Source organism: Bison bison, unplaced genomic scaffold (assembly GCF_000754665.1).
Source record: "Bison bison bison isolate TAMUID 2011002044 unplaced genomic scaffold, Bison_UMD1.0 scf7180017864518, whole genome shotgun sequence".
Lineage (NCBI taxonomy): Eukaryota > Metazoa > Chordata > Mammalia > Artiodactyla > Bovidae > Bison > Bison bison.
This window is the reverse complement of record NW_011495071.1, coordinates 10,900,116-10,919,739: the sequence shown is the minus strand read 5'-3', so window position 1 is coordinate 10,919,739 and position 19,624 is coordinate 10,900,116. Positions and strand designations below refer to the sequence as shown.

The 19,624-nt window shown below is 44.3% G+C and overlaps 1 protein-coding gene across 4 annotated transcripts in view; it reads right to left on the bottom strand.

Moving 5' to 3' along the window:
* SORL1 (sortilin-related receptor, L(DLR class) A repeats containing) overlaps positions 1-19,624 on the bottom strand; it is a 171,234-nt gene that overhangs the window by 99,561 nt on the left and 52,049 nt on the right. For all 4 annotated transcript variants that reach the window (XM_010830503.1, XM_010830500.1, XM_010830499.1 and 1 more), the window contains 5 exons: positions 16,707-16,808; positions 15,529-15,698; positions 7,224-7,416; positions 4,562-4,679; positions 4,278-4,351 (listed from right to left, as the gene is read on the bottom strand). In XM_010830503.1, coding sequence (XP_010828805.1) covers positions 4,278-4,351; positions 4,562-4,679; positions 7,224-7,416; positions 15,529-15,698; positions 16,707-16,808 — 657 coding nt within the window. The remainder of the gene's footprint in view (positions 1-4,277; positions 4,352-4,561; positions 4,680-7,223; positions 7,417-15,528; positions 15,699-16,706; positions 16,809-19,624) is intronic.

Genomic DNA, 19,624 nt, shown 5'->3' with positions numbered 1-19,624 from the left:
AAAGAAGACTCAGCACCTGAATCGAGGTTTCCACAGAATGCAAGACAGAACTTACAGTCCGCACTGAACAGGTTCATTGCGTGCTAAAACAAAAACTGCCACATCCTCCAGAAGACTTCACGTCGTGTCCCGGATACAATCCAAAACTCACTCAACATACGTACAGATCAGGAAAATGTCTCCAATCCTCCAGGGAAAAGACAATCAATGGGTGCCAAGCTCAAGATAATCCAAAGATTGGAATTACCAAATGCTATAAAACACTTATAACTGTGTTTCAGAATGTAAAGGAAAACAAACCTGAAATGAGCAAAAGACAAGAATTCTTCCCAGAGAAGTGGAAACTACTTTTTTTTTTTAAAAAAAAAGGAAAGAATTCTAGAACAGGAAAATAAAATGTTTGAAATAGGAAAGTCACTGATGGGCTCAGTGACAGAATAGAAATGACAAAGGAATTCGTGAATTTGAACATGAATATACAGGAGTAAAAATGATCTATTCTAAAGAATGTGCAGAATAAAAGACTTAAAAAAGAAAAGCCCCAGAGACTTGTGGGACAAAAGGTCTAACAGGTATAACTGGAGGCCAAGATGAACAGGAGAAAGGAACTGAAGCAGAAAAAATATTTGAAAAAAATAACAGCCGAAAATTTCCCAAATTTGATGAAAGAGATAAATTTTATAGATTCAATATAAGTGTCCCCCAAAACACTAAGCACAAAGAAAATTATACCTAGAAACATCATAACAAAACCGCTGAAAACCAAAGATAAGAAAACAATATCAAAGTATCTTAAGAAAAACGACATGATACATACACGAAAATGATAACCAATGAGTACAGATCTCACATCAGAAGACAGTACGTCTTCAAAGCACAGAGGCACCTCGGAGATACTGTAGGTCCAGTTCCAGACCACCACAGAGACACAAACCACCGTGAAGCAAATCACATAGCTTTTTGGTTTCTCAGTGCTTATTAAAGTCATGTTTGCACTAAACTACAGTCTAGTAAGTGTACAATAGCATTACTTATAAATAAAACAGTACATACTTTAGTTTTAAAATGTTTTATTGCTCAATGGAGTAGAACAGAAAGCCTTAAATTAGACTCACACATATGTGGCCAACTGATTTTCAAACAGGCACCAAGGCAATTCAGTGGAGGAAAGAAAAGTCTTTCCAACAGGGCATATTGGACCAACTGAATGTCTATAAGGAAAAATGAGTATCAACCCTTCTCTCATACCAGATACACAAATTAACTCAAAATAGATCATAAACCAAAACCCTAAAACTATAAAACCTGCAAAAGAATAAATAAGGGAGAATCTCTGCAACTGTGGAAAGGACAAACATCTCTCAGAACAACAAAGAGCATAAAACACTGAAGAAAAGAACTGATAAATTAGACTTCATCAAAAGTAAAAACATCTACTCTTCAAAAGACACCATGAAGAAAATTTTAAAAAAACAAGCCACAGGCTGAGAAAATATTTATAACACACATAAAAAGACTTAAATCCAGTATACGTTTTTTTCAGAAAAACCTCTTACAGCTCAATAAGACAACCTAATTTTTTAAAACAGGTAAAATATCTGAACAGACACTTCAAAAAATATTTTTAAATGGCCAATGAGCACATGAAAAGAAGTTCAACATCATTAGTCAAAGAAATGCCAATTAAAACTACAATGAGATATCAAATGCACTTATTAAAATGTGTAAAATTTAAAATGCTGACCTTATCAAGTGTTGGCAAGCATCTGAAGCAATCAGAACTCACACACTGCTGGTGGAAATGTGAAATGGCACATCCACTTTGGAATACAATTTGACATTTTAAAACAATTTAGTAATTCCTTTAAAAGTTAGACATATACTAATTAGGTTGCCCACTCTTTCCTTCCTGCAATATCTACCCATGAGAAATTAAATATATATATATATATATTAAATATATATAATATATAAATTATATATATATAAATATATAAAATGTATATATTTATATACATAAATATATATGTATACAATTATACATTTAATTTAAAAAACATGTAATTAAATGTTTGTAACAACTACATTGTAATCAGTAGAAACAAGAACATCCATCAACTGACAAATAGATAAAGAAATTGTGGAATATCCCCACAATGGGATACTAATCAACAATGAAAAAGGAAAGAACCGCTGATGAATGAAACAACATGAAAGAAGCTCAAAATCCTCACAATGAGAGCTAGCAGCCAGGCCAAAAGACCGCACAGTGTATGAGTCCATTTATACAGAATTCCAGAAAATGTTAATAATCTGGAGGGATGAGGGTAGAGAGAGGGATGAATCACAAAAGAGACAAGATACTTTGGTGGGGCGATGAAGGGGTCTTAATTGTGGTGTGTTGGTGACGACGGAGTGAGGGTGATCAATTCTGGTTAGATTATATACTTCAAATATGTGCAGTTTATTGTACCTTTATATGCCTCAATAAAGTTATTGTTGTTGTTTTTTAAGGACCTCTATGAATCTGAGGATTTGCCCACTTAATTAGTAGTATGAACAGAAGGGAAACAAGAATTCTAGTCATCAGTTTTCTAGGCAGCATCTGTCAACTGCATCCCATTTCTTCTTCACAGGCCACCATCGATCCCCTTCACACAGTAGAGACTGTCCCTCTTAAGAGAAGGCTGCCCATGGGGACTCAGATGCCCCGTCACACAGACCCTCTCAATTTTTTCATCCCCTCGTTAGTTTTCTGCTAGTTCCAAAACTATGGTCTCCTGTGGGATGGCCACCTCTTGGCAGGCGGGGAGTGTGCCCGGCGGGAGGCACTGACAGCTGTGCCCACATCAGCCAGATGACCCCACTTCCCTGCAGGAGGAACAAGACACCGCTTTCTCCCCAGAAGGAAATCGCTTGCAGATGTTCAAATTCCAGATTACACCAACATCAGAAGGTACAAACCAACCACAAGCCTATCTGCAGAGGAAAGAACACCCAATTTCAAAAGGAATGTCCGGCTCCAGGGAAGAGGAAAACCACTGCTTAATCGTTCCCATGGGGGCGGGACAAGGATGCCCCCCAAATTCCAAATTGTTCACACGGTTTTTTACTACTCTGGACTTAACAGTCTCCTTCATCCAAATACAAAATTATGTTCTCTACCATGCTGTTGAGCTCTATCTCTGTCTCTCTTTCTCTCACTCTCTCTCTCTCACACACACACACACACACACATGATGTCTGGGTCCTACATCTCTCAGCTGGAGGAATGGTGAGCCCTACCCCAAATGAGATAAGGTACGTGACAGGCCTCTGTAAACTGCAAAGACCCAAATAAATGTTGGGTATGACTACTGCTTCACGTAAGGAGCATTTCTCTATGAAAGTGCACAAGTCGCATTCCCAGGAAGGGCACCATGAGGATGGGAGCTGCCTGCTGGCTCTGCTGACAACCCCTCAGCCTTCCTGAGGTCATGCCCGGCTGGCAGGAGATCTGGAGGGTTCTACCCCAGCAGCTCCCCGCACGCACAGCAGAGCGTCACTGACAGCGGCACCTACAGAACAAGACCAGATGCCTGTATCCCTGATGAGGGAAAAAACACTTCTTTGTTTTACAAGTTTGGAAATTCTCTAATGTCCAAGGCTGACTTAGCATTTTGGGACTAGAGTACTAGCCCTTCAGAACCGGTATAATTGATTGCTGAGGATCCAAGTTTAGTCATACGAACGTTAGGCAGACACAGCTTCCCTCCACAGCACAGAACGTGCCATAGCACAGGATGAGACGAAGGACCCAGTGATGGGGGGACGGGCTTGACTCAAACCTTCAATAGCACGCAAAGAAAAGTAAGTAACTAGGTTCAGACAGGACACCACCACATTACAATTTGCTGATGGATTCAGCAGACCCTTCCTGAGCACCCGGTGTCCATAATGGATGCTGCTAGTCCCAGGAGTAAAGTGACAAAACAGACACCACTTTATCCTCATGGAACTTGTCATCTTGGAATGTTTAACAAATTCACAGTTGTTTTTTTAAGTCTGTTTTTGATTCAAAGTAACATTTTTAGCAAAATCACAAGCCCACATTATGGAGTGTGATAACAAATCTGTGCAGCTGACCCTATGTGTGGCTCCTGGTATCTCTCTGAATTTCATAACCACACTTGGCTTTGTGGGCCCCCCACCATAGGTCATGTGTGTCCCTGACACATTAAGACAGGGCCCATGTCCTCACACTAACAAGAACAGGGGTGTGGGATGAGGGAGCTGACCTCTCGCCACCGGGCTCCAGCACTGCTGGAGATATATACGTTCGTCTTGCTCGCCAGGTTCTTCCCCACCGAACCTAAAATGCAAGAAGAGCAATTATTCCTAAGGTCAAGAATACATCAGTTTATCACCTGGCCCAACCAGAACTGCTGAGTCCTCTAGCAACCAGGACATCTCAGGACCACGAACAGACAGGGCTGCCCTAGGTGGCAGGGGTCCCTGTGTATGCAGCTGCACGTAAGCCAGCAGCTAAACCCATCAATGACGACAGGCAAAGCCAACTCACCGGTGGCGATGATGAGCCCGGGCGCTGACTCCTTGGATAGGATGGGCATCCGCCGAAGCTGGAGGCTCAGCAGCTGGCTGAGCCGCTGGGCCAGGTGGAGGGAGCAGCCCTGGGAGAGCTGCAACACAAGTTCAGCTGCTGTCATCACGTGATATGCCCCCCAGTCTCCCTCTAAAGGCCGAGGCTTCCTGTGCCCATGCTGCAGTTGACACAAAGCAAGGGGACTTGGCCCAAAGGAGACCAGAGCCACAGCCAGGCTGCCCCCACCCTCGCCCCAGATGGATATGATCATCTGAACCATGTAAACGCCACTTATGGGAGACAAGAGAAAGATACTAAGGGAAAAAAACCCTTCTGAGACTCTCAGAGAACAGCAGTTAGAAATCAGAGCTATATATAAACAGGTAATCTCAGTTCAGTTCAGTCGCTCAGTCGTGTCCAACTCTTTGCGACCCCGTGGACTGCAGCACACCAGGCCTCCCTGTCCATCATCAACCTACAAGGAACTATTGTATAGCACGGAGAATTATACTCAGTGCCAAAAAGGGAAAAGAATCTAAAAGAGTATATACAGGTATATATCTATGTATGTATGTATGACTGAATCACTTTGCTGTACGCCTGAAACTAACACAACATTGTAAATCAACTATAATTCAATGAAACTTTTGAAAGAAAGAAGTCAGTGCCAACTTAAGTAGATGTGAAAGCTATCCCTCTCTCAGTGTTACCCAGCATTTCTCTCACATCACTCAGAGAAATGAAATGATTTCATGGTACTTATTTTCTAAGTCACTGGAGATGCATTTCAAATATGATTTAAGCAAGTCAGTCAGAAGGAAAATCAAGACTCAAAAGTCAGAAAGTCTTACTGATACACTTCCAGATGTACAACATATGAGATATAAACACCAAAAGATCCACATGAAATGTTTTTAAGTAGTCTGCATTTGTACAGAAAGTCTTCAGGTGTCCTCTGCGAGACTTGAAGTTCTTCCAACTGGCCTCCAGTACTTATGTTCAAATTTCAATAGCTCTGCAAACAAGGTCTTTTGCTATAGGATCAGGTCATGCCCAGGGACGGGGAAGCCTGGTGGGCTGCCGTCTAGGGGGTCGCACAGAGTCGGACACGACTGAAGCGACTTAGCAGCAGGTCACGCCCAATTCTCCAGCTAGAAACTGACTGTCAAATGTTACTTAGCCTTGTCTAAGGAAATGGCAACCCACTCCAGTGTTCTTGCCTGGAGAATCCCAGGGACGGGGTAGCCTGGTGGGCTGCCGTCTATGGGGTCGCACAGAGTTGGACACGACTGAAGCGACTTAGCAGCAGCAGCAGCAGAAGCAGCAGTATTCTAGATAGGGTATCTCTAGTTGTGCTTTTTTTCCAGGTCAAAACTGACATGATTTGATAGATATACTTACTTTTATAACAAAAGGATTTCTCTAACGAGTATCTGTCTTAGAATAACGAGGGGGGACCTTTCCCGGTGGTCAGGTTTTTAACACTCTGCACTTCCAATGCAGGGGGCACGCATTTGATTCCTGGTCAGGGAACTAGATCCCACATGTCACAACTGAGACTTAGCACAGACAAAAAAATAAATTTTTCTAAAAGAAAAAGAAAATACAAGAGTAGGGCATCATATAAAGCCAGGGATCACGGTCACTGACTTCTTTCCAGGAAAAAGGAAGCAGCTGCTTAGGTGAATGGGAACCCTGAATGAGGCCAAATAACACATTTCAGGATTGTGAGCTTTTTAGATGAACCCACAGGTAAGGAAAATGGTAGAATCCTAAATTATATTCAGGAAAGAATTTTATAAGACATTCCTCAGAAATAATAACGTATGGCATAGGTTCCAAACACAACCAGTGTCTCAGTAAATTATTTTTATAACAGCCTCAGATCAGAAGAAATACTAATATTTGTTTTTCACCACAGTTAAATCCATACAACCCAATAAGTACATGTCCTAATAATTTAGCAGCAGCAGTTTGAAATAATACTGTATGTGTTTATATTTAAGCTGAAAAAAAACATAAAACTTTTATTTCATCCTTGCTGCTGCTGCTAAGTAGCTTCAGTCGTGTCTGACCCTGTGCGACCCCATAGACAGCAGCCTACCAGGCTCCCCCGTCCCTGGGATTCTCAAGGCAAGAACACTGGAGTGGGTTGCCATTTCCTTCTCCAATGCATGAAAGTGAAGAGTGAAAGTGAAGTCACTCAGTCGTGTATTTCATCCTTACATAACCACAATTACTTAATAATAGGATGTAAACACCTGTTAGGCACTGCACAGCTTCTCAAACTTCAGAATCTAAGCAGATACCACTACTACCATTTCCTAAACCAGATAGATTTTCTTACTTGCTTTGTACCATGTAAACTGCCAAGCAAGAGTCCAGCTTCACAAAGATATGTCATCCAAAGACATATAGCATGAGCTAATGCTGAAACTATGAACTAACCCAAGAGAGTAAATCCACATGGTGACCAACAGATGTCAAGTACCCTTCAAAAATTTAAAATACCCCATGGTGCCCCTGCGAGTTCATTACAGCACCCCAAGATAACTCGGTGCAGAGTTTCAGAACAGTAAGAGTAGAACTACAGTTATAAGTGTTTTTTAAAACAATCCAAACAAGAGCGTAGCATCTATACCTCACAATTGATTTTCTCTCCATATTCGGTGAAGGCTGGGGCCTGAAGGAACTCCCAGGTCCCGCCTTTGTCAAAGGTGATAACGGATCTCATGTTCTCCTCATTCATGGAGCCACTGATGAGAGTAGCAATGTAGACCCCTTGTAACCCCTCCACTCGGTGGAAGTCAGCAAATGGTTCATTGGCAAAATACCTACAATAAGAGAAAATAAACAGTGTTATTTGCTAGGGATATTTTTATTTTAAATAACAAAATCTAACCATTTTTTAAGATTTTTTTTTATGTGGACAATTTTTAAAGTCTTAATTGACTCTGTTACAACATTACTTCTGCTTTATGTTTTGGCTTTTTGGCCTCAAGCCATGTGGGATCTCAGCTCCCTAACCAGAGATTGAAAACTGCACCTTCCCTGCACTAGAAGGCAAAGCCTCAACCCCTGGACCACCAAGAAGTCCACACAAAATTTAACCATTTTAAAGAAGATTCACTGGCATTAAGTATCTTCCTAATGTTAGGCAACCATCATCACTATGTAGTCCCAGAACATTTCTATCATCCCAAAGGGAAACCCTGTACCCCCGGTAGGCACACCCCACTTTTCGTTCCCATTCCAGATACTGGCAACCACTGATTAGCTTTCTGTCTCTATTTGTTGCTGCTATTCAGTCGCTAAGTCGAGTCCAACTCTTTGTGACCCCGTGGACTGCAGCACGCTAGGCTTCCCTGTCCTTCACTATCTCCCGAGTTTGCTCAGACTCATGTCCATTGAGTTAGTGATGCCATCCAGCCGTCTCATCCTCTGTCGTCCCCTTCTCCTCCCACCTTCAATCTTTCCCAGCATCAGGGTCTTTTCCAATGAGTCAGCTCTTTGCATCATGGCCAAAGTACTGGAGCTTCAGCATCAGTCCTTCCAAAGAATATTCAGGACTGATTTCCTTTAGGATAGACTGGTTTGATCTTCCTGCAGTCCAAGGGACTCTCAAGAGTCTTCTCCAACACCACAGCTCAAAAGCATGAATTCTTTACCACTCAGCCTTCTTTATGGTCCAACTCTCACATCCGTACACAACTACTGGAAAAACCATAGCTTGGGCTTGCCTATTCTGGATATTTCATATAAATGTAATTATATAATATACTACCTTTTGTATCTGGTTACCTTCCCTTACTATAAAGTTTTCAAGGTTCATCCATGTTGTATCGGTACTGTATTCCTTCCTTCCTGTGGCTGAATAAACTGCCTTTTTTTTTTTTAACTTTGAAGGCCAAGATGCTCATCTGATCAATCACTCCTCACATGGGGTTCAGAATGATAAATACAACACAGAAAAGTTGATGTGAGAGTTACATTTATTTCTCACTAGGATATTGACCCAAAATCCTCCAGTGAGCCTGGATAAACAGGAAACAATAAACCAAACTTACCAGATTCTAAGTACAGTACTGGCCTGTTCACAACAGCCAAGACATGGAAGCAACCTGAATGTGCATCCACAGATGGATGGATAGAGAAGATGTGGTGCATATACACAATGGAATGCTACTCAGCCATGAAAAAGGAATGAAATCATGTCATCTGCAGCCACATGGATGGACCCAGAGATGACCATAAGAGAAGTAAGTTAGAAAGAGAATGACAAATACCACTTGCATGTGGAATCTTAAATATGACACAAACAAACCTATCTAGGAAATAAAAACACACTCGCAGACATGGAAAACAGACCTGTGGCTGCGGACAGGGATGGGATAGGGAAGGACTGAGAGTTCGGGGTTGGCAGATGCAAACTATTTTATTATAGGCCGGATAAACAACAAAGGTCTTACTGTATAGCACAGGGAACTATATTCAATATACTGCGAGAAACTATAATGGAAAAGAATACGTGTGTGTGTGTTTGTGTACATGTGTGTATACAAACGAATCACTCTGTCACACAGAAAAATTTAACACAACACTGTAAATCAACTAGACTTCAATTAAAAAAAAAAATTACAGTGTAGTGCTGGGGCTTACAATTTAACCCAGTCTATAAGGCAATGGCAACCCACTCCAGTACTCTTGCCTGGAGAATCCCATGGGTGCAGGAGCCTGGTAGGCTGCAGTTCATGGGGTCGCACAGAGTTGAACACGACTGATGTGACTTAGCAGCACTAGCAGCAGCACAGAAATATAGCTAAGGGGTTACATTGTCCAGATACTTACAACTAATTAGCCAACACCCTGATCAGACAGAAGTCCATAGGATTTGTCAGGGAACAGAGCAGAAGCCTTCCCAAAGACACAGTACATCCAACAAGGATGGCTCTGGAAACCTTGAGGTTATGCTTATTAACAGGGAAACAAGAGACAAAGACCTCACTGGCCTTAACTGCTATGTTAGTTAAGGAAGTTCCAGATCCTGCAACTTCCCTGAGCAGTAGTTTTGCACTAATATGGTACACGTTCTAAGGACTCATCCCCAAGAAAGGGTAGCCACAGTTCACACGTGGCTTTTAAAACTGGAAGCATGTCCTTTATTTGGGAGAGTTCTGAGCCACCGGGCTTTATTAATTAAAAACAAACAAACAGAAATGCACTTTCCTGTCATCTGTCATATAAATCTGAAGCAGGAAGACTGTTTCGCCAGTTCAGACAGAAAGATGCCCACAGAAGTGGCAGAGCCACCCCGCCTGAGACAGAGCAAGGTCCCCCAGAAGACACTGGCGCTGAGACCAAATGTTCTGACACGTGGTTTCCTCAGTTCCGGTTTAGTTGGTTTTCAGTTGCTTCCGTAGGAAAAAGCCCAGGTCTGTTACCCACCTTGCCCTCTATTCACACGACTCTCCTGCTTGTGATCCTACTATTGTGAGGGCCACCACAGGCTTCTTCCAATTTATCTGGGAGGTCTGAGTTTTTCTCCTCTCGAGGAGCCCTGTTTCTTTCCTCAGTCTTTCTCCTGGCATTTTATCTTTTCAATCCAAGCAGAAGCCTGTCCCCCGTACCTCCACGCTCCTCCGGGCCCCGGTCCATCCTGTCATCTCTCCTTCTAACACCTTGCACCCTGCAACCACCTGACTCACCCAAGCATCTCTCCGTAAGAGTCCGTATTCTTCCATTTTCTCTCACTGGCTCTCACCACTTGCTTTTCCCTCTCGCCAGGCAGCTCACCAGGTCCCTCCCAGCCACCTTCAGCCCAGAACCCAGCAGTCCTCCTCAAAATGCCCTGCAGGCAAGCCACTTCCATCCACTCCACGTCTGTCCCTCCATCTAGACAGTGCCTCCCCTCGGCACCTCTCACTGAGGTCAGGGCCACCCCTGGGAAAAATTCCTCCTCCAGGTCTCTAAGTAATGGGACCCAGGTCCTTGGCACCCACTTCCCCACTAGGCACAAAGAATAGCTTGTTTTATTTGGTTTTCCTTTCTAAGTTAAGCCAGCCTGCCCACATAAACTGCTCACTCACACTTCTCCCGTGTCATCACGTTGAGATGGAGATGCAGATGACAAAGGTCATTTAAGTGAGCACATCTCCAGTCTCAAGATAAAAATCTGAAGAAAGAAATGAGAAAGTCAAAGAGGAAATAAGCCTATGAATCTTGATGTAAATCTATTTTCAATTTCATAACTGGACTACATGCTTAGGCGGGGCGGGGCGGGAAATGCCGTAACTTCATAAAGGGCCATTTGCGTGCTGGCATTATGGACATTCCCACCCCGCAGAGAGCCACACTCTGCAGCTCTGGGCTCCCCTTCCCATCTCCATCCTGAAGAGCTGACAAATGCAGAAGTTGAGGGAACTTTGACCAAGCTGTGACCTATTGGCCCCATAGCCAGAGTCTCTTAAAGGTGAAAAAGAATCAGCAAGAGGCCAGAGAGAGAGTGGTTCATGATTTTAATTACAAGTCAGGCGACTATCCAGATGTTCAAGCTGGATTTAGAAAACACAGAGGAACCAGAGATCAAATTGCCAACATCCATTGGATCACTGAAAGAGCAAGAGAGTTCCAGAAAAACATCTATTTCTGCTTTATTGACTATGCCAAAGCCTTTGACTGTGTGGATCACAAGAAACTGTGGAAAATTCTGAAAGAGATGGGAATACCAGACCACCTGACCTGCCTCTTGAGAAATCTGTATGCAGGTCAGGAAGCAACAGTTAGAACTGGACATGGAACAACAGACTGGTTCCAAATAGGAAAAGGAGTACATCAAGGCTGTATATTGCCACCCTGCTTAACTTAGATGCAGAGTACATCATGAGAAATGTTGAGCTGGAGGAAGCACAAGCTAGAATCAAGATTGCCAGGACAAATATCAATAACCTCAGAAATGCAGATGACACGACCCTAATGGCAAAAAGTGAAGAGGAACTAAAGAGCCTCTTGATGAAAGTGAAAGAAGAGAGTGAAAAAGTTGTCTTAAAACTCAACATTCAGAAAACTAAGATCATGGCATCTGGTCCCGTAACTTCATGGCAAATAGATGGGGAAACAATAGAAACAGTGACAGACTTTATTTTGGGGGGCTCCAAAATCACTGCAGATGGTGACTGCAGCCATGAAATTAACAGATGCTTGCTCCTTGGAAGAAAAGTTATGACCAACCTAGATAGCATATTAAAAAGCAGAGACATTACTTTGCCAACAAAGGTCTGTCTAATCAAAGCTATAGGTTTTACAGTAGTCATATATGGATGTTGAGAGTTGGACTATAAAGAAAGCTGAGCATTGAAGAACTGATGCTTTTGAACTGTGGCGTTGAAGAAGACTCTTGAGAGTCCCTTGGACTGCAAGGAGATCCAACCAGTCCATCCTAAAGGAGATCAGTCCTGGATGTTCATTGGAAGGACTGATGCTGAAACTGAAGAGCCAATACTTTGGCCACCTGATGTGAAGAACTGACTCACTGGAAAAGATCCCAATGCTGGGAAAGATTGAAGGCAAGAGGAGAAGGGGACGACAGAGGATGAGATGGTTAGATGGCATCACCGACTCAATGGACATGAGTTTGAGTAATTCTGGGAGTTGGTGATGGACAGGGAAGCCTGGCATGCTGCAGTCCATGGGGTTGCAAAGTCAGACACGACTGAGTGACTGAACTGAACTGAAGGCGACTATTGGCTCACTGCTACAAAGGAATGACGTACTGACACCTGTTGCTGCTGCTGCTGCTGCTAAGTCGCTTCAGTCATATCTGACTCTGTGCGACCCCATAGACGGAAGCCCACCAGGCCCCACCGTCCCTGGGATTCTCCAGGCAAGAACACTGGAGTGGGTTGCCATTTCCTCCTCCAATGCATGAAAGTAAAAAGTGAAAGTGAAGTCTGCCAGTCGTGTCCGACTCCCAGCGACCCCATGGACTGCAGCCTACCAGGCTCCTCCATTCATGGGATTTTCCAGGCAAGAGTACTGGAGTGGGTTGCCATTGCCTTCTCCAACTGACACCTGTTACATATGGATAAAATCTGAAAACTTTACCCAAAGTGAACTAGACACAAAGGTCAGGTGTTACGGTATGATTCTATTTATATGAAATAGCCAGAAAAGGCAAATTCATAGAGACATAAAGTAGCCTGGTGACTACCAGGGGCTTAGGGGAGAGAAATTACTGAACAGTTAAGTGATTTTCTTTGGGAAAAATGTAAATGTTTGGGAATTAGGTAAGGCTGGTGGTTGCACAACACTGTAAATGTGCTATATGCCACTGAGTTGTTTACTTTAAAACGGATAAGTTTACGTTATGAGAATTTCACTTCAATAAATCATTAAAAATAAAACAAAGCCACTGGGAGCCAGCCTGAGGAGGAGTGACTGACCAAACCAGAACAACCTGAGGATGAGTCATGGCAGGGGTGGTTTATAACACATTACAAGACACTGAATAATAAATAACCTCTGAGTCTATGCTGGGAAACAAAGTTAAGAAGTAAAAGATGACAGCACCTCCAAAGGAGAAGAAATAGGGTGTGGAAAAGTGTACCAGAGCACATAGAAAGTTCTTGACTTGGTATCTAATAGGCATCCTCAGATGGGAACTCGCCCAGCCCTCCCGGACAGTCTGAAACCATCACTGTGCCAGCTGCTCCAGCCAAGCAGTGGTGGGTCCCTGACTTCCCCTCCTTCTCTCAAACCCCATGTCCAATCCATCAGCCAAATGCATCAGCAAATGGGTCAAAGCGAAAGTGACAGTCGCTCCTATGCGACCATATGGACTGTAGCCCTCCAGGCTCCTCTGCCCACGGAAATCTCCAGGCAAGAATACTAGAGTGGGTAGCCATTCCCTCCTCCAGGGGAATCTTTCCAACCCAGGGATTGAACCCACAACTCCTGCATTACAGGCGGGTCTTTTACCGTCTGAGCCATCAGGAAGCCTCTGACCATTTCCATCATCTCCACTGCTACCACTCCAGGTCCCGCCAACCTCAACCACTGGCCCGGATTTCGGCAGTGATCTCACAGCTGGACCCCCCAGTTTGCAAGTCTGCTGTCTAATTTCCACACAGCATCTAGCATGGCTTCTTTAAAATATAAGTCACATGAGTATCGACTGAAAATAATCTATAACACTGCCCATGTATGTTTTATGCACTTTTCTTTACATAATGCAATTCACATTTTTTAAAATGGTGTCCAAAAAATGTAACAGGTTAAATCAAGTGATATTCAGCTTCTGGTCAAAACCCTCCATCATGCTTAAGAGAAGAAAAAAGATCTTGCTATGCCCTTGAGGGTGCTATACAATCTAAACCCTGCTTTCTTGGTTCCTGTGTCTTAGGGATGCTCTCTCCCGTCCATCAGCTGGTTGATCCACCCTGGCCTCCACACTGCTCTTAAACCACTCAAGTCCCACCCCAGAGCCCCTGTACCTACTGTTCCTCCACCTGCAAAGCTCCTCCCCAGGTTATGTGCCCAGCTCCCACTCCTGTGTAACTCAGGCACCTGCTGACCGGCTCATATAAAGCATATGCCCTGGTAACCCTCTGTCCTCTTATCTCACTTTATGTTTCTTCTCCACACTCAGCATTATCAGCAGAGTACGTATTTGTCTCTATTTTGTCTTCCCACAATTAGAACAAGAGCTCCATGGATCAGGGAGCTTGTTCCAAGTTTTCCTTGCTGGATACACAATACAGCACGGCTGTACACGCAAAGCCACCAGGCAGTGAACAGCAGCATCCTTGCTGAATGAACCGGCAACTTGAAGAGGGAGAGCGGGCAGCAAGAACGTGCCCTCTGACCTGAGGTTCACGGCGCTGGAGCTATACCTCACTGCAGACCAGCCAGTTCTGCCAGCTGGCTCTTCCCAAGAGCAGAGAGCAGTCTTAGTCACAATGACACGCACACAAGAATGGTCTGTCACAGACAAACGAGAGTAAGTGACCTCGCACCACTGATGGATCACAGTGCCACCCACATGGCATGGCATCCACCCCTTCCGAGTCCTGGACTCCTCCATGGCCCCGAGAACACAGTTACAGCAGGACCACTCCAGGCATGTGACGTACTGATAAAGGACTTTTCCACAGATACCACAGAACAATACCTTGCAATTACTGGGGGATGGTGGTGGGGAGGATAATGATGTTAATTAACCAGAGTCACGTGGAGGAAGGGCCTTGTAGACACACACGCCAGCTGGCCCAGAGGTGGTGGTGACGTTTTGCCAGTGCTCTTTCCTACTGGGTCTGAGACCACAAAACCAGGTAACTGAATGAAGGAACCCCAAAGGAGTGGCTGACACGGTGGCAGTGATCCTAAGTGTCGCCCAGTGCAGCGGTGCTCAGCCTCTGCACCACATAAACATGTGGGCACCTCCCTGGTGGTCCAGTGGTTAATGCAGGGGACACAGGTTCGATCCCTGGTCTGGGACGATCCCACGTGCCTCGGGGCAATTAAGCCCGTTCACCACAACTACTGAGCGTGTGCTCTAGAGCCCTTCTAGCCACAACTACTGAGCCCATGCTCTAGAGCCGGTGCTTCAAAACAAGAGAAAGCCACTGCAGCAAGTAGTCCGTGCACTGCAACTAGAGAGGAGCCCCCACTCTCCACAACTGGAGAAAGCCCACCGGCGGCAACGAAGACCCAGTGCAGACAAAACCGAATTAGTTAAAGTTGTTTTAAAAATTAAAAAAGATCCTCAAGTGCCTGGCATACCTCAAACCAGATAAAAAAAGTAATGTCTGGGAAGGTGGACTAGTAATCACTGGGGCTTCTGAAACCACCCCCAGGGGAGTCCAGATGTTCAGGGGATGTTGAAAACCACCCAATGAGAGGTCGTGCCGGGTAAGAAAGCAGGAAGCAGCCCCGCCCACCGGTCTCCTTACCTCACCAAGGTGTCACTGCCTGCCCCCGCTGGGCTGTAATAGAGCACGTTCTCCAAGGACAGTGAGAACTTCAGCCCCTCTGCCTCCGAGATATACAGGTTGGTGCGGTTGTTACTGTGACTGACACACACAAACACCTGGTCCTCGGAGGCGTCCGCGATGTAATATTCCTTTGGCATCAAAAAATTAAAAAGACACAAGTCAAAAAAAACACATATGCCCTGTGGAAGGTCCCTTTGCACACGCAAGCAAGGGCTTCTCAGTGTCCCAGGGAAGAGGGCAGTCTTGGAGCCCACGAGAGCCTCCTGGTCTTGGGAAAGAAGCTTGGCTGACTCTCTTTAGAGACCCTGAGGCTGTTCTTTGGCTAAAGCAGACCCCTTATCGGCAGATGGGGCACAAAATAAGAACGGGCCTTGAACTCCAAAAATGACCTAGAAATCACTTTTAACGTAATGATGTCTCCCTATCGTTACTACAAAGCATAATGCAAATTAATGTGCATTTCCTTCCCTCTCATTTCCTCTAAGATGACCACAGGAAGGCAGAGCCCAGAGAAAGCAAAGAACTGACAAACATGTTCTCCACCACATACTCCTCTGAGCTACTAATCCTCCATCACACCAGGCCCTGGCATCAAGGCCTTCAAATGCCACCTCCTCCCCATGGTCACTTCTCCGATGACCCAGCTCACACTGACCTTTCCTATGGTTCTCTATGTCTTAACACAGGCTGCACAGTCAAGCCTTTGACTGTACATGGTTTCTTTCTCTGCTCTGTTCTCAGACTCTCCAACCCATCTGTTTCTAAAAGGGTGAGACTCCAATTCTGTCCCCTTATGGAACCTCGCCATCTGTGAGCAACACAGCAGGTACTTAATGAATAACTGCTGCTGTCCCTACCCTCCCATTCCTTCAGCACGGGCACACTGAGCCCATTGACTCTGGCTCCAAACCTCTCTGCCAATCCTTCTCCACTTCAAGCAAATTAAGGCTCCCATTCAGCTCCACTTCAAAAAGTGAAGAGGGAAAAAACAGACCAAGATGCCCAAAAGCATAGAGACTAATCTAGAAAGTGACTCCAGGGAGCCTCCATCAAATATCCTCCCCCCATCACCCTCCCCCTGACCTCTGCCTGAGGACACCAGCACTCCCCCACCCTCCACCGCAGACCCCACTCACATTAATAGGATGTCTTGTGACAAACTGGGCTGCTCGCATGGGCTTCCGGCCAAAGGAGACCCAGAGCTGGACAGAGGATGGTTGTGGACTGCCGAAGAGATGCTGCCAAGGAAGAGGAGGAGAAAAATATCAACTGTACCATATGATAATCATTCAGAACAAGTGTAAAAGGAAACAGGAAAGTCAGATCCCTCTGATTCTACTAAAAACACTAAAGAGTGTTACCACAAATGCACATTTTGCAATGTTTGCCGTCACTGGGCAGCCTGGGCTGTACCACTATATCCTAGATACCTGGTCTGCAATAGATACAGACACTCCAGGCACTACATGAAGAGAAAGGACAAAGTATGAAGGGAGATCTTGAGCTTGGGGAGGGGGCAGGGGCTGCCAAAGCTGAAGCAGAGAGCGAAAGGGAGAGGGCTGTGTGATGAGGCTGGAGAGACAAGCTGGGCAGAACATACAGCCCCCAAACCACCAGAGGGTGAGGTCCGCCACACACCTGATATGCATACAAAACACATCCTCTTCCCCTTTCTACTATTTCTAGATCGCAAGGATCCCCGAGTCACGGGACTTTAATTTTTACCAACAGTTGAAGGAATTGTCACTGATTCTATTTTTCAGTCTTTTAATCCTTCTCATTGATTAGGGTCTCTTGCTACAATATGTTTTCTTTGGTAGAGACAGAGTACTCCACGGGATGCTGACCACGCATGTGACGCTGGTTACACTGTGTTTCAGGGATATTAATCACAGCTGGGAGCTTGCTCATGTGTGTAAAAGCACTAGATTCAGAGTTAGCGCTCAATTTCTCTATGTTCCAATTTCTGTGTGCTTAGTTGCTCAGTCGTGTCCGACTCTTTGTGATCCCATGGACTGCAGCCCGCCAGGCTCTGCTGTCCATGGGGATTCTCTAGGCAAGAAAATTGGAGTGGGTTGCCATTCCCTGCTCCAGAGGATCTTCCCAACCCAGGGATCAAACCCACGTCTCCCACATTGCAGGTGGATTTTTTACCATCTAAGCCACCAGGGAAGCCTAGGTTCCACTGTATCCCTCTATAAATTGAGAAGCTGATTTGAATGAGGACTTTGGGTACAGGTTTAAATGATCCAGGAACTCCATAAATATATATGCAAATTTTGCATGTGGATGCACTCACTCACTGTGCTGGGAGGATACAGACATTTCAGAAGTTTCTCAAAAGGGCCAGTGATCCAAAAAAGAATAAGAAACACTGCAAAGGCTCTACGTGTCTCTTTCCAGTTCTACAAGTCTGTGACCGGAAACTTGAAGGCCAATATTGCACGTCTAGGACAACAGACAGGGAGGCCCATTCTCGTGTGGACATCTTCATGGGCATGGCTATCATCCGACCTGAATGTCAGGATCCCCAGCCAGAAATGGTGAGTTTGGCTTCACTTATCCTTGACTATGTTGCTACTGTTTATTACAGATTTTTAACTCCTACAGAGTATAGAAGATTTCAAGTTTCCCTTTTTTTTTTGGATGTCACGTTTCCTTGACTATAATATGACAACTGCTAAATACTCCATGCCCATGGATGTCTAACAAATTTTGTGAAGAGCAAGCTGATGAAGGTGAAGTTGTTTTCTATTCACCTGAGCAGCTGAATGTACACACACACACACACACACACACTTTTTCCAAGCCACCACTGAACACTGGTTAAAAGTAGTTTGTTTTAAAGAAGCCAGGCAGAGAAGTACAGAAGACTGCCTTCCCAAAATGGCACCCTGAAAACTGCATAATAGCCTGTCCTCAGTATGGGGCTATAGAAACGATGGATTGATTAAAAACACAAAATGCATCACCCGAGTGAGAGAGTTCCCAAAATTGCTATGTATAAATTCCAAAAGCCCTCCTTAAGTCAATAAAGTTTTATAGCTATGTATCAAGGTCAGATGATTTAAGCCACCCTATATAAATCCTTATGAATATATATAAATAAACAGAAGCAGAAGATAGTAAGAAGAGGCGGCAAGAATACACAGAAGAACTGTACAAAAAAGATCTTCACGACCCAGATAATCATGAAGATGTGATCACTCACACTCACCTAGAGCCGGACATCCTGTGAAGTCAGGGGGGGCCTTAGGAAGCATCACTATGAACAAAGCTAGTGGAAGTGATGGAATTCCAGTTGAGCTGTTTCAAATCCTAAAAGATGATGCTGTGAAAGTGCTGAACTCAATGTCAGCAAATTTGGAAAACTCAGCAATGGCCACAGGCCTGGAAAAGGTCAGTTTTCATTCCAATCCCAAAGAAAGGCAATGCCAAAGAATGCTCAAACTACCACACAATTGCACTCATCTCACACACTAGTAGAATAATGGTCAAAATTCTCCAAGCCAGGCTTCAGCAATACATGAACCGTGAACTTCCAGATGTTCAAGCTGGCTTTAAAAAAGGCAGAGGAACCAGAGATCAAATTGCCAAAATCCACTGGATCATCGAAAAAGCAAGAGAGTTCCAGAAAAACATCTATTTCTGCTTTATTGACTATGCCAAAGCCTTTGACTGGATCACAATAAACTGTGGGAAATTCTGAAAGAGATGGGAATACCAGACCACCTGACCTGCCTCTTGAGAAACCTATATGCAGGTCAGGAAGCAACAGTTAGAACTGGACATGGAACAACAGACTGGTTCCAAATAGGAAAAGGAGAACGTCAAGGCTGTATATTGTCACCCTGCTTATTTAACTTTTATGCAGAGTACATCATGAGAAATGCTGGGCTGGAAGAAGCACAAACTGGAATCAAGATTGCCGGGAGAAATATCAATAACCTCAGATATGCAGATGACACCACCCTTATGGCAGAAAGTGAAGAGGAACTAAAGAGCCTCTTGATGAAAGTGAAAGAGGAGAGTAAAAAAGTTGGCTTAAAGCTCA